This window comes from Mesoplodon mirus (genome assembly GCF_964341445.2).
Source record: "Mesoplodon mirus genome assembly, chromosome: 2".
Taxonomy (NCBI): domain Eukaryota; kingdom Metazoa; phylum Chordata; class Mammalia; order Artiodactyla; family Ziphiidae; genus Mesoplodon; species Mesoplodon mirus.
In genome coordinates, this window is record NC_138977.1 from 81,568,172 (window position 1) to 81,587,944 (window position 19,773).

Below are 19,773 nucleotides of genomic sequence, written 5' to 3' on the forward strand. Positions count from 1 at the left end.
GAAGAATGAAGTTGAGAGAAATAGGATGGGGAAACAGGTTTAGCCAGATAGGCTCAGTGTCTCGGTCGTATTTGATAGTGAGGACAGTAGGGGAGAAAATGAAGAATGTGTGTGTAGAAACATTTGAACTGTAGCTAGTAAGAGAATTTGGGGAGCTGGAAGCATACGAGGCAAGGGATCAACTGTGAGGTGGACAGAACTGGGTAGTGGAAGACTGAGATTTGAGAAATACTGCTGTGGATTATTATGAACTGGATTATTTTTTATGTTTCTTACATGAGTAAAGATTGGAATTGACCTTAAAATGATTTGGGGGCTACTGGTCTGTACTTCTCTCTAAATGTAACTCCACGAAGATTAAGCCATTTGGGGTTTCAAGGTTTACTAGGACTACATAGGAAGAACTTACTCCGTGAGCTAAATCTTCCTTTTGCTAATTCAGATATTTCCGTCAAAACAAACTCCTCCCCGTTTCCCAGGCCGCACCCATCCCCCCACCCCAAAACATTTCTAATCCACAACACTTACATTATGAGGACTGGTTGGTTTTCCAGTTAGGTTGGATCCTCTTAGATTAGGAGGTCTCAGTAGAAACAAGATCACTGCAATAACCATCCAGGCCATCAAGATCATGGTAATACTGATGCCATTATCACTAGGGGGTCCTGGTACTAAAGACAAACAGTAAATGTATTTGCAACAAAAACTGTAGAAAAATTATAATATTGTTAGGTAAATGTAAAAACAAATCCTAATGTTTAAATAGCAACTTGAAACATTATATTATATAAAAAAAATGCATTCGTAATTTTAAGAATTATTAAATATTACAGCTTCAATTTCCCTTTCCTCCTGTGAGGAAATCTAAATGGTAAATGGTGTAAAATACTCATAAGCCAGAGCCTATTAAGTAAAGATTTTTAATAGTATAGTAGTTCTTAATATTTTGGGGCAATAGAATCCTTTGAGAATTTGATAAAAAAGGACTCTCTTTCCACTATAAGAATCCATGTATACACATTCAACAATTTTGCATATAATTGCAGAAGATTCATGGACCCACAAAGCCACCAATCCATAGATATACTGAGATCTACAGAACTCAGGTTAAGACCACATGATACACAGTTAAGACACTCTAGGGGTGAGGAAATTATGCATTTTAATTACAGAAGTAGCATGAAAAAATAACAGCTTAAGGAAAAGGGGACATCCACATTGTATAATATATGAAATAATATCCCTTTATGACATTCTCAAACAAATAGATATTAATTTTGCATTCTTTTTTGCAAAAAGAATTTGGATTCAGATCTAGATATTATAGTCTATGCCTTTATCAAGAGAAAAAAGTCAGGTTTCTGGGTAGGTATCAGTCTTTCCAGCTCCTTAAAGCAGCCATATCTTAAGTATTTATTTAAGTACCTAGCACAGTGCCTAGTTCATGGTATGAACTTACCAAATTTCTAATAAATGAAATGTATATTAGAGAACTCAAAGTAACAAAAATGAAAATTCTAGAAGATTAGATTTAAATAGCCTGTCAAGACTATGTATAAATGTTTGGTTTTGGTCTCACTGCCTCAGGAAAAAGTAAAAGAAATCCAGACAAGACTCTGAAACTAAGCAGATGCATTATGCATTACATTGAGGTCCACGGGCCCAGGGCCAAGGTGGCACTGCTGAGGCCAAAGGGGACAAAGTCAAGCAAAGAGCTGAGCTATCCCAAGAGCAGACTGGAGAGGAATCTAGTCTCTGTTCCAACCCAATCACTTCTCCAGGAACAAGTAACACAGTACTCAGGGGTCATCAATTTGCAATGCTTATCACACAATGAATCAGCATTTCCCCCCTCTATATCCATATTCATTCCTTTCCTTATTCCCTCCTATTATATGTGCCTCCCTTCATAACTAAAAACCAATTTCTCCACTTAAGTTTTGGATCCCATCACTCTTGCAGAAATTTATCCATTATCCTCTCTCTTGTGAATTCAACACCCTCTTCTCCATTGCAGCCATCCCATAATCACTTAAACACGATAAAGTTTCTCCATATTTAAAAATATATATATATCCCTCCCTGAACCTCTTTCTCTGTCCAGCTATCAAAGCTAACCTCTTGAGAGTGGTCTATATTTACATCTACACTTCACTAGCTCCCATTCACTCCTTAGGTTGGCATCTACCTCAATCAACATTCAAACAACTCTTTGAAAGGTCACCTATGACACCTGCAGGCTGCTAAGCCTAATGGGTAATTTCAGTCCTCATTTTCCATGACCATGCTCACCTAATGGGTAATTTTAGTCCTCATTTTCCATGACCATGCTCTCCTTAAAACACTTTCTTCCTTTGTATTCTGTGCCATTACCACTGCCAGATTTTCTTTCTAACACTTAGCCACTCCTTTACATGCTCATTTTCCTCTTCCTGGCTTTTACATTTTGGAATTCCTCATGGTCAGTTTTAGGTTCCCTTCTCTTCTTTCTCTGCATACTATCATCCTCACCTGTGGCTTCACTTACCTTCTGTATGCAGACCACACCTAAATTTATATTCAGCCCCAACTTCCCTGAACTTCAAACCCAGTATCCAATTATCTACCTACATCAGTAGTTCTCTATTTTTTTTAAATCTTCATATCAACAGTTCCTAAACTGTGGTGTACTGTAGAGCCAATGCTTCTTAAAAATGTACCTGAACCCCACCTCGCACTTAACATACTCAATATCCCAAACTAAAATCACGAGCATCTCCCCTGCCCCATCCTCCATGCCCTACCAAATTGGATTTCTATCTATCCAACTGCCTAGGCCAGAAACCTATGGAAACACCTTTTATTCCCTCAATGACCCTCTATTTAACCCATCATTAAGTTTCTGTTGAGTGATATTTAGGAAGTAAATATTTACTTCCTAAATATCACTCAAGTCTGTCCACTTTTAGCTCCGTGCCCACACTTGCTCAAGCTACCATCACTTCTTGTCCGGTCTCTTAACTGATCTCCCCATACCTACTCTTGCCTCCTCTAATTCTGCTCTAAGAATGGTATTTTTTTAAAAATCAAATACTATTATTTTTATTACTAAATAATAGCTAAAAGTTGAGTGGTTACTTTGAACCAGGCATTCTCTCTTAATCCCTTTTAACAATTTTTTTTTCTTTTTGCCACGCCTGGAGGCTTGCAGGATCTTAGTTCCCCAACCAGGGATTGAACTCCAGACACTGCAGTGAAAGCGCCGAGTCCTAACCACTGGACTGCCAGGGGGTTCCTCAACAATCTTATTTTATGGTCGGTACTATCGTATCTTCATTTTGTAAATGAGGAAACTGAGGAAAAGTGGGGGTTAAATCCCAATGTCATACAGTTGGCATGTGGCAAAGCTGGGATTTAAATACAGTGGTCTCATTCCATAGACTGTGCTCTTAACCTCTTTGCTATGTCATAATCTCTGACAGTATCACATTAGAAGACAGATCCCTGAAAATTACTCCTCCTGTGGGTAGTAAAATTGGAAAATACAGGGACTTCCCTGGTGGCACAGTGGTTAAGAATCTGCCTGCCAACGCAGGGTACAAGGGTTTGAGCCCTGGTCTGGGAAGATCCCACATGCCATGGAGCAACTAAGCCCATGCACCACAACTGCTGAGCCTGCGCTCTAGAGCCCGTGAGCCACAACTACTGAGCCCGTGAGTCACAACTACTGAGCCCGAGTGCCACAACTACTGAAGCCCACATACTCTAGGGCTCGCATGCCACAACTACTGAGCCCATGCACCTACAGTCCGTGCTCCGCAACAAGAGAAGCCACTGCAATGAGAAGCCCATGCACCACAACTAGAGAAAGCCCACGAGCAGCAACAAAGACCCAACGCAGCCAAAAAATAAAATTAAATTTTTTTAAAAATTGGAAAATACAGATTTTAAAAGAATTTTGATAAATAAACTCATAACTAGCTGTTAGGTAAAACTAGATTATTTAAAGGTAGTCAGAGAATGATAACTGTACCTTCTATACATGATCACTTCTTATAGTGCCCTCTCAGAAGTAAAATGCTAGATTAATTGTACAGACCAGAAGTTTACGTCCAACGCCAATTCTTATGTTATTCAGTTTGGAAAATGGGTCCCTTACTTTTTTTTTTTTTTTTTTTTTTATAAGTAAATTTATTTATTTATTTGGCTGTGTTGGGTCTTCATTTCTGTGCAAGGGCTTTCTCTAGTTGCGGCGAGCGGGTGCCACTCTTCATCGTGGTGCGCGGGCCTCTCACTGTTGCGGCCTCTCTTGTTGCGGAGCGCAGGCTCAGTAGCTGTGGCTCACGGGCCCAGCTGCTCCGCGGCATGTGGGATCTTCCCAGACCAGGGCTCGAACCTGTGTCCTCTGCATTGGCAGGCAGATTCTCAACCACTGCGCCACCAGGGAAGCCCCGGTCCCTTACTTTTTGATACTCTTCACAGGTAAATGATTGTGAAGCTTCAGAGAGTTAAACCTCAGATCACAAATTTACTAATGCCTATTTCTAGACAAAGCAACCCTGACAAAATGCCCACTCCATTTTAAGACTCTCATAGTGATAATATGACTCCTAGTTCCCCATAACTGTCTCCTAGCTTGGTTCCTATTGCAGCCTTTCCTTCCTGCATACTACTGCCAAAAAAGTCTGCTTAAAAGACACCGCTCTTAACACATCTCTGCTGGCTAATCCTGTGACTCGCTTTCCACTGCTATTGCTTCAACTCTGAACTCTTCAGCCTGGCCTTTCCTCATCAGATGTGGCCCTACTCATCAATATTACCTCTTTCCATTTCTCAGAAAAAGCATCCCCTGCTCTAGTCAACCCCATTCCTTCTTCCTTCTTTAGCCAGTGGTTCCCTGGCCTGGCTGCCCATCTGAATAGCCTGTGATGATACCAATGGCACAGTTTCCAAGGCCCTGCCTCACATCATCTAATTCAGGAGCAGCTCAGGGGTGGGGTCAGGAATCAACAATATTTTTAAAGCTTTCCAAACGAATCTGATGCAATAGTTCAATGCTAGTGTGGCTAACACACTTGCCAACTTTGCAAACTCAGTCCTTCTGGGGACTGATTATTTTTCCCCATCTGGCATGATATTACAACTAATCTCATTTAACTACACCCCTCTCTCGTCAGTAAAAAAATCACCATTTTCTCTGCCCACTCTTTCTTTTCTTCTCTAGACTAGTGTAGCACTTCTAGTTTGAAGGAATGGTTTCCTACTTCTCCTAATTAGGTCATTAACTTTTTAAGAACTGAGACCATCTCATAGCTGTTTCACTCCACCACCTCTTAGATATATCATCTTTGTGCCTCGATTTCCTTATCTGTGAAATGGAAATATTACAATCACCTCATAGGGTAGTTAGAAAGATAGAAGAGAGAAATGGTCAGTACATGGAAAGCAGCACAATGCCTGGTACACAGTAGGTATTCAAAAAACATCAACCATTATCAATATGTGCTCTAGTTAAAATCAGTATTAGGATCAACTAGAGAACAGAAAAGACTGAGTGCAGAAAATTCCTTGTGTGAATAGCTAGGCTGGATAAGAAGGTGAAGTGAGAATGAAAAAGGGTCAGACACAAATGGCAACAGGATGAAAGAAGCATAACACTTGGCGACTGCCTGGACTGATTACGGTAGGAGGAGGAAGAAAAAGTAAGGGTGCCTCTAAAATTTCTGCAGGGCGGTAGTATGCAGAAGAATTCTCCACTTAAAAGGCCAAATGGATGCAGGTTTGACCTGACTTCCCAGGTTTGACCTGACCTCCCAGGTTTGATAAGAGCATTTCTCTTATTCTCTAATAACTTAAGGCCCATCTCAGAATAAAGGACAATAGCTGAACCAATTATAGTCGAACCTCTTGATCACAGTCAATGTTTTTCTGTTTACAGCAGTAGCACAAACTTAAGGTTGGCTCTAGAATGTACTTTCACACGGACATACTGTGCAAGGTTATTAACAAAAAACTGGAAACAGACCTAAACGTCTGCCAAGAGTGTCTGATTAAGAAATTATGGTATATCTCTCTCCTGTGTTTTCTCATCCTGCGTCTCCTCAGGGTGCACTATGGGGGGCTGGTGGTGGCTGCAGTGTCTGATGGCAGGCATCCTATTTCTATGCTGAGTTCCCTCAGGGCTCACCCTCAGGCAGCTGTAATGTGATGGCTTGATGGGTGCAACATCCTTTGTTTACTGAATTGGCAGGCAACATTTTTTTTCATTGATAAGGTGTGTATTCAAGGAATGATTTAAATGCACTCAGACTCTTGCATCTTCCGTACAAAGAAAAGCACTGACTTCACTAACTTGAGATGTCTGATTTTCTTTCTTCCTTTCTTTTTTTTTTTTTTTTTTTTTTTGCTGTGCTACACAGCATGCGGGATCTTGGTTCCCCAACCATGAATCGAACCCACACCCCCTGCAGTGGAAGCCTGGAGTCTTCACCACTGGACCACTGGGGAAGTCCCTGTTTTTCTTTAATTAACAGTAATCTTTTGATGTTCCTACTACCTGGTTTCTTGCAAAAACTCCTATATATCCTGGCTCCTCCCTTACCTCTTCAGAGCAGTCCCTCAGTGTCATCTGAGAGGCTGTCTTCCAGGCTTAAGTCCTCAGCAAGTCTATCAAATAAAACATAATTCTCAAAAAAAAATTATGGTATATCTGTAAAATGGAATACTATGAAGCTATAAATCAATGTTGAGGGAAGTCTCCATGAGATATGCTATTTTTTGACAGAGGAAAAAAAGCAGGTGAAAAACAGTGTGTACTAAGAAAGGGGGGCAAGTAATATATATTTTGCCTGTACATGCATAAAGAAATTCTGGAAAGCTACATAGAAGGCCAATAATACCTAGAGATAGGACATGGTTAGATGGGAGAATATGAGTAGGAAGACACCTTTTCACTATACACTAATTAACTTCTTGATTTTTGAACCATATATAAAAACATTAAATTGAATGAAGCAAAAACAGTAAACCTAAAATGTCTTGGGATTGGAGACACTGGGTATCTGAACTGACTTAGACTTTTTGAAATATCTAGGAATAGGGATGAATGGGGTCACTATAGGCTTTCTGTGATTATTCGCAGTCCCTTATGACAAGATCTACTTCTTCGTGAAGTCTCAGAACAGGCATGCTACTCAAACTCCCTGACACAGCATGCAGCTAATGCAAACAAATACCAGGAGCAGCTATTTTAAAGTCAACACAGAGAGCTGAAAGGGCCTTTGAATGAGCTGACCACTATTTTTTATTGCGACAACTGTTTGGCACTAAATATTCTAAATATTAACGTAGTGCCAAGTAATCTAGATATTAAGAAGCACAATCACATGCGGGATATCAAGTCTGTTCCCCTCACTGCCTAGGAATTAATTGCCTTAAGAGGGTAAATAGTGCTTCCCTGGTGGCGCAGTGGTTGAGAGTCCACGGGCCGATGCAGGGGACACGGGTTCGTGCCCCGGTCTGGGAGGACCCCACATGACGTGGAGCGGCTGGGCCCGTGAGCCATGGCCGCTGAGCCTGCACGTCCGGAGCCTGTGCTCCGCAACGGGAGAGGCCACAACAGTGAGAGGCCTGCGTACCGCAAAAAAAAAAAAAAAAAAAAATGAGGGTAAATACTTTTTACTCTATGGTCTAGAAAAATGTCAAATCATAAAAATGTAAAAGGACGTTGTACACCAAAATACAGGGTTCCATTTTACTCAAGGGTTAAGTCTTTGGTTACAAGAAAAAGTATTACAAATAAGATGTCAAATGGAATATTCACAATGAAGCTATTAACTTAGCTGGACACCAGGAAGATGAAAGAGAGGGAGGCTCTAAGAGCTGGCAGATCCCGAGGGATTATTTCTATAAATGTATATAGGTTTCCAGTGGGAAAAGCAGAAACAGAACAGCAGTGAAAGTGGACAGTGCACCAGCAGGCTTTAACCCTGTGATTTTGGAGTTGTATACAGTAATTACAATATCCTCAGAACATCTGCCCATCTTTTGATTTACTCCAAAATTAAACTGGCAGTAGAGCTGGCTTCCACAACTCTTTATCTGAAAGACAGTCTTTCAGAAGAGTGGGCAGACTCATTCTATGCAGCTCTAGAGAACAAAACTGTGGGTAAATATCACGATGAAGTGGAATGTAGCTCAATATAAAGAATCATGCAGCAACTAGATATACTCACAGATTGCAACTAGATTCTGCTACCACGTGAAGTAGTGAGCTTCATATTCTATTAAATCATCTCAAATATATGCAGCACATCATGGCAGGCACAATGGATACTGTGATATTATGATATAATAAGAAATACATATTTGGTCTTCATCTGGTTCCTGTCAGAAAGCTGCTAAAATCCTTGGAATTTCCTGAGTGATAAGGGTGAGAGGAACGTCTTTTCTTATTCATAATAAACCCCTTTCAACCATACCTGAGTTGATGTTAATGAGGTGATTCTTAGTGGGTCCCCAGAAAGCTTCAGGATGGGGAGTCACTGGGAGTCTGACCAAGTGATTAGAGGGTTGGAACTTCCAGCTTCCAAGTTATTCACCAATGGCCAATGATTTACTCATTCATGCCTATGGAATAGAACTTCCATAAAAACCCTAAACAACGGGGTTCACAGAGCTTCCCGGTTGGTGAACACATGGAGGAGCTGGGAGGGTGGTGCACCCAGAGAAGACAGGGAAGCTCTGTACCCCTTCTCCTCATACCTTGCCCTAGGCATCTCTTCCATTTGGCTGTTCTCGAGTTGCATCCTTTGTAATAAACTGGTAATAGTAATTAAACTGTTTTCCTGCCTTCTGTAAGCCATTCTCACAAATTACTGAAACAGAAGAAGGGGTTGTGGGGACCCCCGATTAATATATATTTTATGAAAACAGCATAAGCTCATTCGTGAAAATTTAGAATACACAGAAAAGTAATTATATCGCTCAGAGGAAACAACTGCTTAAACCATTTAAAGACATGGGGTGGGGTGGAACGACTGGCCAAGATAACTGAATTAATACTCAAGCTCTAGAGTTGTGCCTTTATACTTAGATTAAAGAAGTGAAATTTCACCCACAGAAATAAGCGTATACTTGGTTTACAGGTGGGACTGGCTCAAGGGTCACAAATACCACAAATACAATAAACACTTGTTTTCCCATAAGGAGTTCAATAAGATTATTTTCAACTAGAAGAACACGTTTTAGCTTTACTGCTGAGACAGAAATTTATGATGCTTATCAGAGGGCACACTGCAGATTAATGAACGCTACTGAAGAGACAACATAAAGAAATCTGGAGTTGGGGAACCACCACCCATCATCCCCAAAAACCTAACGCAAGTCTGCCCATTACTTTCTTGCCCAGAGGCATATAATTATTACCCTGCTGCACCAAAGGACTACATTCTGACAAAGTTTCTACTTTGGGACAGGCACTGTACTAGCTCCTGTTTCTCTAAGTTGTTACATTTACAGAATTTGATGGGATACCCAGTTCACATTAATAATGTACTAACAAGTTCCTTTATAATGATACCTTACTGTGTTTTGTTTTAGTTTCACATACATAAAGTGGTGCTCAGCTTCAGAGATGTGAAGTATATGCAACTAGCCTATTAATAAACGCAATTTGGCAATATGTCAAAAGCCTTAAAATGTGCAAAAGGATGTTTGTTCAAGCATTATTTATAACAGCAAAAATATATTAGCAACCTAAGATTCCAACAAAAGGGAATTATTTGAACACTGGTGCATCCCCATAATGAATTATTATTTAGTCAGTAAATATTTTTAAGGTAAATACATGCTGATATACTCACAATATAGTAGTGAAAAGCAACATATATAAAGTGATCCCATATTTGTAAGTATATATGAAATCGAATTGTGCCAGGCTTCACCATCCTGTAAACATCATACTTCCATTCTTACAGTCAAATTATTATGGTATAAGACTGGATTGGCTATTATTTCCCCTCAAAGTATCTCTCAAGTTATTTCTGTCCTGAAAAAAAATGCCTCATATTATAAGTCTGTCAGCTACATTCACCATGCGGAATCCATCTTCCTGCACTGATTCTCACTTTACCATCACCACTGCCCATAAAGCCATGGAGAAACCTCCCAACTGCCCTTACTGTCTTGAGCATGCTAATGTCAGAGCCAAAGGAATGACTCCAATGTCTCCCAAAGCTTCCAAACCTTGGGAAAAAATGGCCTCCCCTTCCTTCACTCACAAATTCTCAAAGTTGCCAATGGATGTAAATAGATGGTAGGGAAAGAGTGAGGGGTTTGTGCTAGCAGCCTCGGTGTTCAGTTCAACGAGCCAGAAGTGCCCTGTTCCACGTGTATTTGCCCAAAAAAGGGTCTTGGAAGGGTTTACACCAAGTTGTTAACAGCGGTCATCTTTTATTATTCTGGAAGCTTTTCCTTTTCTTTTTTTTTCTTATCTGTGATTTTATAATTTTATTCAATGAACAGGTTTTGTTTTTGTGGCAGGACCAAAAAACACAATTTTTTAAGTTAAAAAATTAAATATTTAAGTAGGAAATACATTACTAGGAACCATTTCCTTAAAGGGCAAACTGTAAGAATAATTTCTGGCAAAAAATTCAGTCTTATTCTGGTCTCTAATTCTGCTCCCAATGCCAAGCCTCCTCCTGTCCCATCATTACTTACATTCCTGAAGACATTCTGTGTCTGTGCAGTAGGACTGGGACTGCCTCAACTACAATGAATAAGAAGAAAGGAAAGTTAGCCACTGGACTTAACCAAAAATGGATACTATTTATTAGAAAGATCATGTTTTGCTTTTTAATGAATGCTACTACAGTATATAGCATACCTTCAAAATCAGATAAAAACATAAAATATATTGAGGGGCTGTTCAGTTTGGGGGGATTATTTTCTCCTCAACACAATATTCAAATATACTGTGATCTAGTGTAATTCACCTATTTAAATTAGGAATTTTTAAAAGTCACCTGTGGATGGGTGGTGGTGGTGGGATGAATTGGGAGATTGGGATTGACATATATACACTAATATATATAAAATAGATAACTAATAAGAACCTGCTGTATAAAAAATAAATAAATAAAATAAAATTTAAAATTCAGAAAAAAAAATAAAAAGTCACCTGTGACAGAAACTCCTGCTGCTGTATGTTATTAGATTTCCCAAAGGAAAAGCACTTAACTGTAGAGGAGAGCTACTAGAAAAAGAGTAAACTTCGTTAATAAGGTTTTTTTCTCCCTGAAAATTAGAAGCCTCTGCTTCTAACAGAAAAAATAGGTTCTCTTTGTAGAAAATGCACCTTTGAAAGGAAGGAATTTTTTTTCCCTTTTTTCTTACATCTGCATAAAAACAGTGGTTAGACAAGGAAGAAACTAATAAAAATGATACCACAGGAGTTGGGGGTGGGATGGAGGAATGGAGTAGGCTCTGATGAGATGGGACCTGAAGTTTTCAATGTCTACCTTTATATACAATTTAATTTTGGAACCATATGATTATGAATTTTAAAAAGATAAGTGAAAAGTAAAAACCCATCTATCAATAAACATATATCATCCTTTTATGAATGGTCACTCTATGCTGAGGGCTTTTAGGATGTTTAGAAATGATAATCTCATAAATCTTAAGAGAGATGATACACAGTAAACTGAATGAACATGCAACTTTTCAATTCAGCCTCATTACTTTATAATGACACCCCCTCTCCATTAAAGCAGTTAACGCATAACCTGCAATTCTTTGGGGAAGCAACTACAGAGCAGTCGTGCTTAGCTGGTTAAGCATGGGCTCTGCAAAAAGGCAGATATTGATTTAAAGTCAGGCTCTGCAACTTTCTAGAGTTTCAAGACCTTGGGTGAATTCTTTAACACCTCTAAGCTTTAGTTTCCTCATCTGGTAAAATGGGGATGATATTACCTATATCTGAGTACAAGTGAGAATTAAAATACACAGTGCATATGAAATGTCGTAACAACCCAAGAAAGAAGAAACGTTAGCTATTATTATTACTGTGCCAAACAAATTATGACCTCATCTAAAACAATTATTGGAATTAACAGAACAAATCATCTTGTAAGTTGTTCTCTAAGATGATCAGGCTTGCTTTGGTGTATACCACTAAAAGTGTTCTATTTGTTTTTTGGTTTTTGTTTTTTAAATATTTATTTATTTATTTGGCTGCATCAGGTCTTAGTTGTGGCATGCACGGTCTTTAGTTGCGGCATGCAAACTCTTAGTTGCGGCACGTGGGATCTAGTTCCCTGATCAGGGATCGAACCTGGGCCCCCTGCACTGGAAGCGTGGAATCTTGGCCACTGGACTACCAGGAAAGTCCCCAAAGTAGTTCTATTTGAATTAGAATGAGAAAACAGATCTTAATTAATGTAAAAATATGCTGGGTATATATCATACCTTAAACCTTAAACCTTCCTAAATATGAAAAGAATCAATCCAAAACCTCTTTAAAAATTTATGCATTCTACGGCTATTATCAAAAAGACAATAAATAACAAGTGTTAGTAAGGACATGGGAAAAGGGAACCTTTGTGCACTGTTGGTGGGAAAATTGGTCACAGCCACTATGGAAAACAGTATGGAGGTTCCTCAAAAGATTAAAAATAGCGTAACCATATGATCCAGCAATTCCACTCTGGGTATTTACCCGAAGAAAACAAAAACACTAATTCAAAAAGATAAATGCAGCCCCATGTTTTCTGTAGCATTATTTACAATAGCCAAGACATGGAAATAACCTAAGTGTCCACTGTTGGATGAATGGATAAACACACGCACACGCACACGCACACACACACACACACACACACAGGAGTATTATTCAGCCATAAAAAAGAATGAAATCTTGCCATTTGTGACAACATGGATGGACCCCAAGGGCATTATGCTAAGTGAAATAAGTCAGAAAGAAAAAGATGAACACTGTATGATCCACTTATATGTGGAACCTAAAAACAAAGATCTCATGGGTATAGAGAAGAGACTGGTGGTAGCCTGAGGCAGGGGGAGGAGGGTGGGCAAAATGGGTGAAGGGGGGTCAAAAGATACAAATTTCCAGTTAAAAAATGAATAAGTTATAAGAATGTAAGGTACAGCATGGTGACTATAGCTAATAATATTGTAAAAAATTACACATTCTAAAGAAATTGAAAAAAAGATTACTAGACCCTTGGGTCACAAATCAGACCTAATGAACCTCCTACTTTACATATACTTTAAGTTTTATTAATTTTCTCCCAATAAGTAATACGTATACACAGTACAAAATTCAAAAGTACAAAAGGATACTCTATGCAAGGTAAATCTCTTGCTCTCTTCTGTCCTTCAGCCTCCACAGCACTCAGGTTATTTTGTGAATCTCTCCAGAGATGTCCTTACATTTTTATAAGCATATATATCTTTTCCCATTACTCCTCCACCTCTAAGTAGCATTGTAGCGAATGTAAAACAAAAAGATTTATTAGGTCTTTGGATTGAACAAGTACTATCTAATTACTTAAGATATCAAATAAGGAGTAAAAGTATCTTTCTTGGGTTTAGTATTTAGCAATCACATAGCATATCCCAAAATCTACAGCTGTGATCGAAATGACCAATGAATTATCAGTTCACTGTACATTATGTAACTCAAGTGCCAGCCCTGGCTTTTGGCTAACTGATGCCCTTGTCTTCAGGTCTGACTTGCTGGCTGGCTGTAGCTCAATGATATCTACAAATGACATGATTTCCATGTGAAAAGCCCCCAAGTCTTTATATATCCATTTTTTCACAGATCTACTTCCATGGAGGGCCACACCACCAGCTCTAGGCTTCTTCTTCATGCTTCCATCAGTCTCATCCTCCTTTCTCAATGTGGGTCTACCAGATAAGATGCTCACTGTGTTCGTTTTTGACCTCCCTGTGACGCTGGCAGGTCTGGGTTTCACCCCACACCCTTGCAGTGGGTTTGTAGTCTATAGCCAGGGTCATCAAACTAAAACCTGTAGGCTGGAGGCCTATTTTTATAAATAGTTGTACTGAAACATAGCCACACCCATTTGTTTACATATTGTCTATGGCTGCTTTCACTACAACAGCTGAGTTTAGTGGTTGCCATTGAGACTCCAAGCCTAAAATATTTACTATCTGGCCCTTAAATTACTCAACACTGCTGATAATGACAACCAGCTAAAGACACCTAGGAAATACCCATGAAATATGAGAAAAAACAAGTATTTTTGTGTAGCTATATAAAAATGTTCATTTAGAAATGTGAGATGCTCATTACGTCTAGTTATAATGCAACAATCATTTATTTACTTATTCATTCAAAATGTTTACTGAATGCCTACTACATGCCAAGTACAGTTCCAGGTACTGAGGATATGGTATGAAAAGGACAAAATTTCTAGTCTTATGGATCATACAGTCTTGGGGGGAAATCAGACAATTAACAAATATATTATAAAAATGTCAGAAAGCCACACAGAGAATGAAAGTAGGATGGCATACAGTGGCAGTCCAGTAGCCACTTTAAATTAGGCAGACAGAGGCAATAACATTTAAGGGACTATCTACACAATAACAGTAGTAAAAGATCAAGGAGATGAGCATTCAGGAATTCCAGACAGAGTAAACAACTAGGAAAGGCCGCTAGATGAAAAGGTGCCTGCGAGCTGGTGTTGAGGAACCACAAGGCCACTGTGGCTGGGGCATGTAAGCAGTATTACTTAGCTGTTGTATTTAGTCAACCTCAGAACCAAATGCTCTCTAGATATGCACAAATCAGCACAGTTTTCTGTTAATGGCATTAGTCTGACTGCCTCCAATTCTAAGACATATAACAGATACCTATGTTTTACCAATGTGGAATAGGGGTACCTTCTTATTATCACATTAGAAATACATCTAAATACAAATATATTTTAATGATAAATTTATAAATTATATTACTTTAAATTATAATTTAAATAATTTATTATTTATATTACATTATAAAAATAAAATTACAGAATACTTAGAAATTAATGTGGATTAATTCACTGACTCAGTACAATTATCATTATTATGTTTTCTAGCATTAAAATATGCATACTTTCATATAATTACAATCATTATAATAAATATTTACTGGGAACTTTTATGTGGTAGGGACTATACTAAGAACTTTAATTTATTTAATCCTCACATTCAATGGCAGGAGGCAGGTGCTATAACTCTACTTTATGGATGAAGAAACGTGTTTGGGGGAGGTTGGCTAACATATCCAATGCTAACTCCAGAGTCTAAGTTTTTAATCTCAATTCCATTCTACTTTACAACATACAAAATTTTGTATCATAATTTTAGTTAACATATCATTAGCATGAAACACTGTGTAACCAACCACAATTGTAAATGGTTACAGAATACTCCAGTGAGTTGATAATCAACTGATATAAAGCTGAACTGAAGGGTTTTCCTGGTGGTGCAGTGGTTGAGAGTCCGCCTGCCAATGCAGGGGACACGGGTTCGTGCCCCGGTCTGGGAAGGTCCCACATGCCGCAGAGCGGCTGGGCCCGTGAGCCATGGCCACTGAGCCTGCGTGTCCGGAGCCTGTGCTCCGCAACGGGAGAGGCCACAACAGTGAGAGGCCCACGTACCGCAAAACAAAAACAAAAACAAAACTGAACTGAAGCAAATTCAGAGTAAAGTGAAAATGACCATAGATGTAATTACCTAATAGCCTCTAAGATTAACACAGCCAATGTTTTCTTTCAGCACTAAAAGAGATCTCTTTCTCTTTAGGTGTCACCAGAAGGAGTAGGCTTCCCTTTGGGACTATGATAAAAAACGGTAATGTACAATTTGTCCTGCTATACAAGTTTCTAGAAAACCAATTCACTCACATACAATTGGTAAATATAGAAATGATGTCAGCTTTATGTGGTAGCTGTGTTGGTTCATAAATGATTTTTTTCTAGGTAAGGGGAACCACAGAGTGGGAGGTCAAATTATGACTTTGAGCAGGTCAAATTATAACTCATGCCATGCAGGCAGAAAAGCCCTTTCAGCTTTTTTTTTTTTCCCTTTCAGCTTTAAGAAAATTGTTAAAAAGTGCCTTCACACATGCATACACACACACGCATACGCACACACACACACGACCAAGAAAGAGAAGACATTATTCACTGGGAGCCTGGCTGACTGAAGCACTCCATCTCTAGCCCAAGCTGCAGTGAATCTTTGGGACATTCCACCAAGAGCTGGAGCTGGATCCTGCTCTTCTGGCTGATCTCCTATGGGTTCCTGGCTACACTCTACATGTTCACAAGCAGATGATGCTGCAGGCTCTGAATAATGAGGTGCCAAAGTATCATGACCACAGTTCTAGTCCAGGACTTAGTGTTTTACCCAAACCAGCGTGTTGGAATATATATTCAGTATGTCAGATTCAAACACTTACGATGGGTAAATTATAGTCTTTAAAGAATTAAAGGCCTCCCTGGTGGCGCAGTGGTTGAGAGTCCGCCTGCCGATGCAGGGGATACGGGTTCGTGCCCCGGTCTGGGAGGATCCCATATGCCGCGGAGCGGCTGGGCCCGTGAGCCATGGCCGCTGAGCCTGTGCGTCCGGAGCCTGTGCTCCGCAACGGGAGAGGCCACAACAGTGAGAGGCCCGCGTACAGCAAAAAAAAAAAAAAAAAAAAAAAAAAAAAAGAATTAAAAAAACACATTTAATAAAATGAGAGTCTTTTGATGGAACTCTTTAAACAGAGAGACCTAACTTACAGTGCATCTCAGTTTTCTCTTGACTTATTTGAAGAATACAGTGGGACTATTGATGCTGATTTTGGCTACTCCAAAAGGAAACCATTTATGAAAGCAAACATAACTAAAAGAAAACCAATAAACAAGGTCCTACTATTTTCAAAACTATATTCAAAATCCTGTACTCAACCATAATGGAAAAGAATATGAAAAAGAATGTATATATATATATATATATATATATATATATACAACTGAATCACTCTGCTATACAGCAGAAATTAACACTACACTGTAAATCAACTATACTTCAATTTTAAAAAAAAGAAAACCAAGGATAATAAATGAAGGAAACAGGCATGGCAGTATCTACAGGATGGAGCCATAAACTTCAAGTATTTTCTGTATTACAGTGGAGTGGCAGGAACCACATGTGGACTATCTACAGCCAATGGTTGCTGCCTAGGTAAACCTTCATGCTAACACTGATCCCAGGATCCCAGGGAAGATCTGGGATCTTCCTCACCTAACCAGGATGGCCATGTAAAGTTCCTTAGATGAGTTAGCTTCAAAATCGAAGAGACAACATAGTATGATTAGAAGAAATGTTTTTCTTCCTTGGGGAAAAAGGCAGAAAACAGAGATTTAAAGAATACAAGAGTCTTGGCACAGAGATTTCCTGTTAGGGAAAATGTAGAACCTAAAATAGTCTCTTAGGATATCCAGGAAGCCTCATATAGAACCTTGGCTGTCAGAGGCTGATGGATCAAAATAAGACTCTAGGGCTTCCCTGGTGGTGCAGTGGTTGAGAATCTCCCTGCTAATGCAGGGGACACGGGTTCAAGCCCTGGTCTGGGAGGATCCCGCATGCCGCGGAGCAACTAGGCCCGTGAGCCACAACTACTGAGCCTGCGCGTCTGCAGCCTGAGCTCCACAACAAGAGAGACCGCGATAGTGAGAGGCCCGCGCACCGCGATGAAGAGTGGCCCCCACTTGCCACAACTAGAGAAAGCCCTCGCACAGAAACAAAGACCCAACACAGCAAAAATAAATAAATAAATTAATAAACTCCTACCCCCAACATCTTCAAAAAAAATAATAATAAGACTCTAATGACAAAAAGCAGATAAATGGAACTTCTATGAGGAATCTTACCTTGGAGAAATTCTTTCAAGAAAATTACAAAAAACAGAAAGTCTCTCTTTGGAGTTATCAAAAGGTACCTGCTATGGATGTTCGTGTTTCTCCCACCACTCCAAATTCATATGTTGTAGCCCTAATTCCCAAAGTGATGGAATTTGGGGGTGGGGGCCTTTGGGAGGTGATTAGGTTTAGATGAGGTCATGAGAGTGGAGCCACCATGATGGAATTAGTGCCCATATAGGAAGAGGGTGAGACCAGAGCCGTCATTCTCTCTGTGCCATGTGAGGGTACGGCAAGGTGGCTCTCTGAAAACCAAGAAAAGAGCCAAATCACCCTGGCAAATCTGGCAACACCTTGATCTTGGACTTCCCAGTGCCTCCAGAACTGTGAGAAATAATTACTTGTTGTCTAAGCTGCCCAGTCTGTGGTATTTTTCCAGAGAAGCCCGAGCAAACTAAGACAGTACCTAAACAAGAACTTATCTGCTGTTTTTCTATGTCTGCTCAAGAACCTCATGTACATTGGAGGTGCTCTTCTTTCCCATGCACCGGGTCTACCTGTGGACTGGTAAACAGTGTGGTACAGAACAGTGGTTCAAAAGAGAAGCTTTAAAGTCAGAGGTATCTGGTTTCAAATTCTGTGTCTGTTACTTTCTTAGGCAGAGTTTCAAACTATAGAAGAGATAAGTACAGTCTGTTATCAACCTTAATGTCATTGTGAGGATTAAATGACATAATTAAATATTATACAAAATTAAATATAACATGTATATAAAAACTCAGGTCATGGCCCACAGAATGCTTTCGGATTATAGCAATATGCAGGAAAGGGCTGCCTGTTTGTACAAATAAGCCTATTCGTATTTATCACTACTATTTTTTCAAAAAGTGAAATTCCAAAACCAACAACAAAAAAGTACTTTCAAATCAAGGGTTAAACAGTTGGTCAATGTCCTCTGCCCAGACCTCACACAGCTCACAGTAACAGGTTAGCTTGAAATAACCTTAGACTGCCAAAACCCAGCTCCCCCTAATTTTTAATACTGCACAGCATTCCATTTAATTGCATCATTTCCAAATTTGTATATGAAAAACAATGTTGTGGTGAATGTTCATATAAATACATTCTTACACACTTGATTAATCTCTTTAGAATACAGAGTAGCACTGCTATAATGAAAGTATGTACACTTTAAGTTTTGATATACATTGCCAAATTACAGGAGGGGAATTTTAAAGAAATGACAAAATACAAAGTACATTCAATTCAATTATTCCTGCATAATCACACCACTGAGGAAGCCCAGTGTTTCAACTGGGAGACAGCTAAAACCTAACTATATCTGATCACATTTCTTTTTTTTTTTAATTTATGTTACTGAAGTATACCTGATTTACAATGTTGTGTTAATTTCTACTGTACAGCAAAGTGATTCAGTTATACATATATATATATATTCTTTTTCACATTCTTTTCCATTATGGTTCATCACAGGATATTGAATATAGTTCCCTGTGCTATACAGTAGGACCTTGTTGTTTATCCATTCAATACACAATAGTTTGCATCTGCTGATCCCAAACTCCCAATCCTTTCTTCCCCTATCCCTTCCTCCCCCTTGGCAACCATAGGTCTGTTCTCTATCCTGTGAGCCTGTTTCTGTTTCGTAGGTAAGTTCATTCGTGTCATATTTTAGATTCCACATATAAGTGGTATCATATGGTATCTTTCTCTTTCTTACCTCACTTAGTATGATAATCTCTAGATCCATCCATGTTGCTGCAAATGGCAATATTTCATTCTTTTTGTGGTTGGATAGTATTCCATTGTATATATGTACCACATCTTC

At 39.2% G+C, this 19,773-nt stretch overlaps 1 protein-coding gene across 2 annotated transcripts in view; it reads right to left on the minus strand.

Moving 5' to 3' along the window:
* Positions 1-19,773, minus strand: part of SMIM14 (small integral membrane protein 14) — a 67,859-nt gene that overhangs the window by 4,689 nt on the left and 43,397 nt on the right. For both annotated transcript variants that reach the window (XM_082603111.1, XM_082603110.1), the window contains 2 exons: positions 10,702-10,750; positions 529-671 (listed from right to left, as the gene is read on the minus strand). In XM_082603111.1, coding sequence (XP_082459237.1) covers positions 529-671; positions 10,702-10,750 — 192 coding nt within the window. The remainder of the gene's footprint in view (positions 1-528; positions 672-10,701; positions 10,751-19,773) is intronic.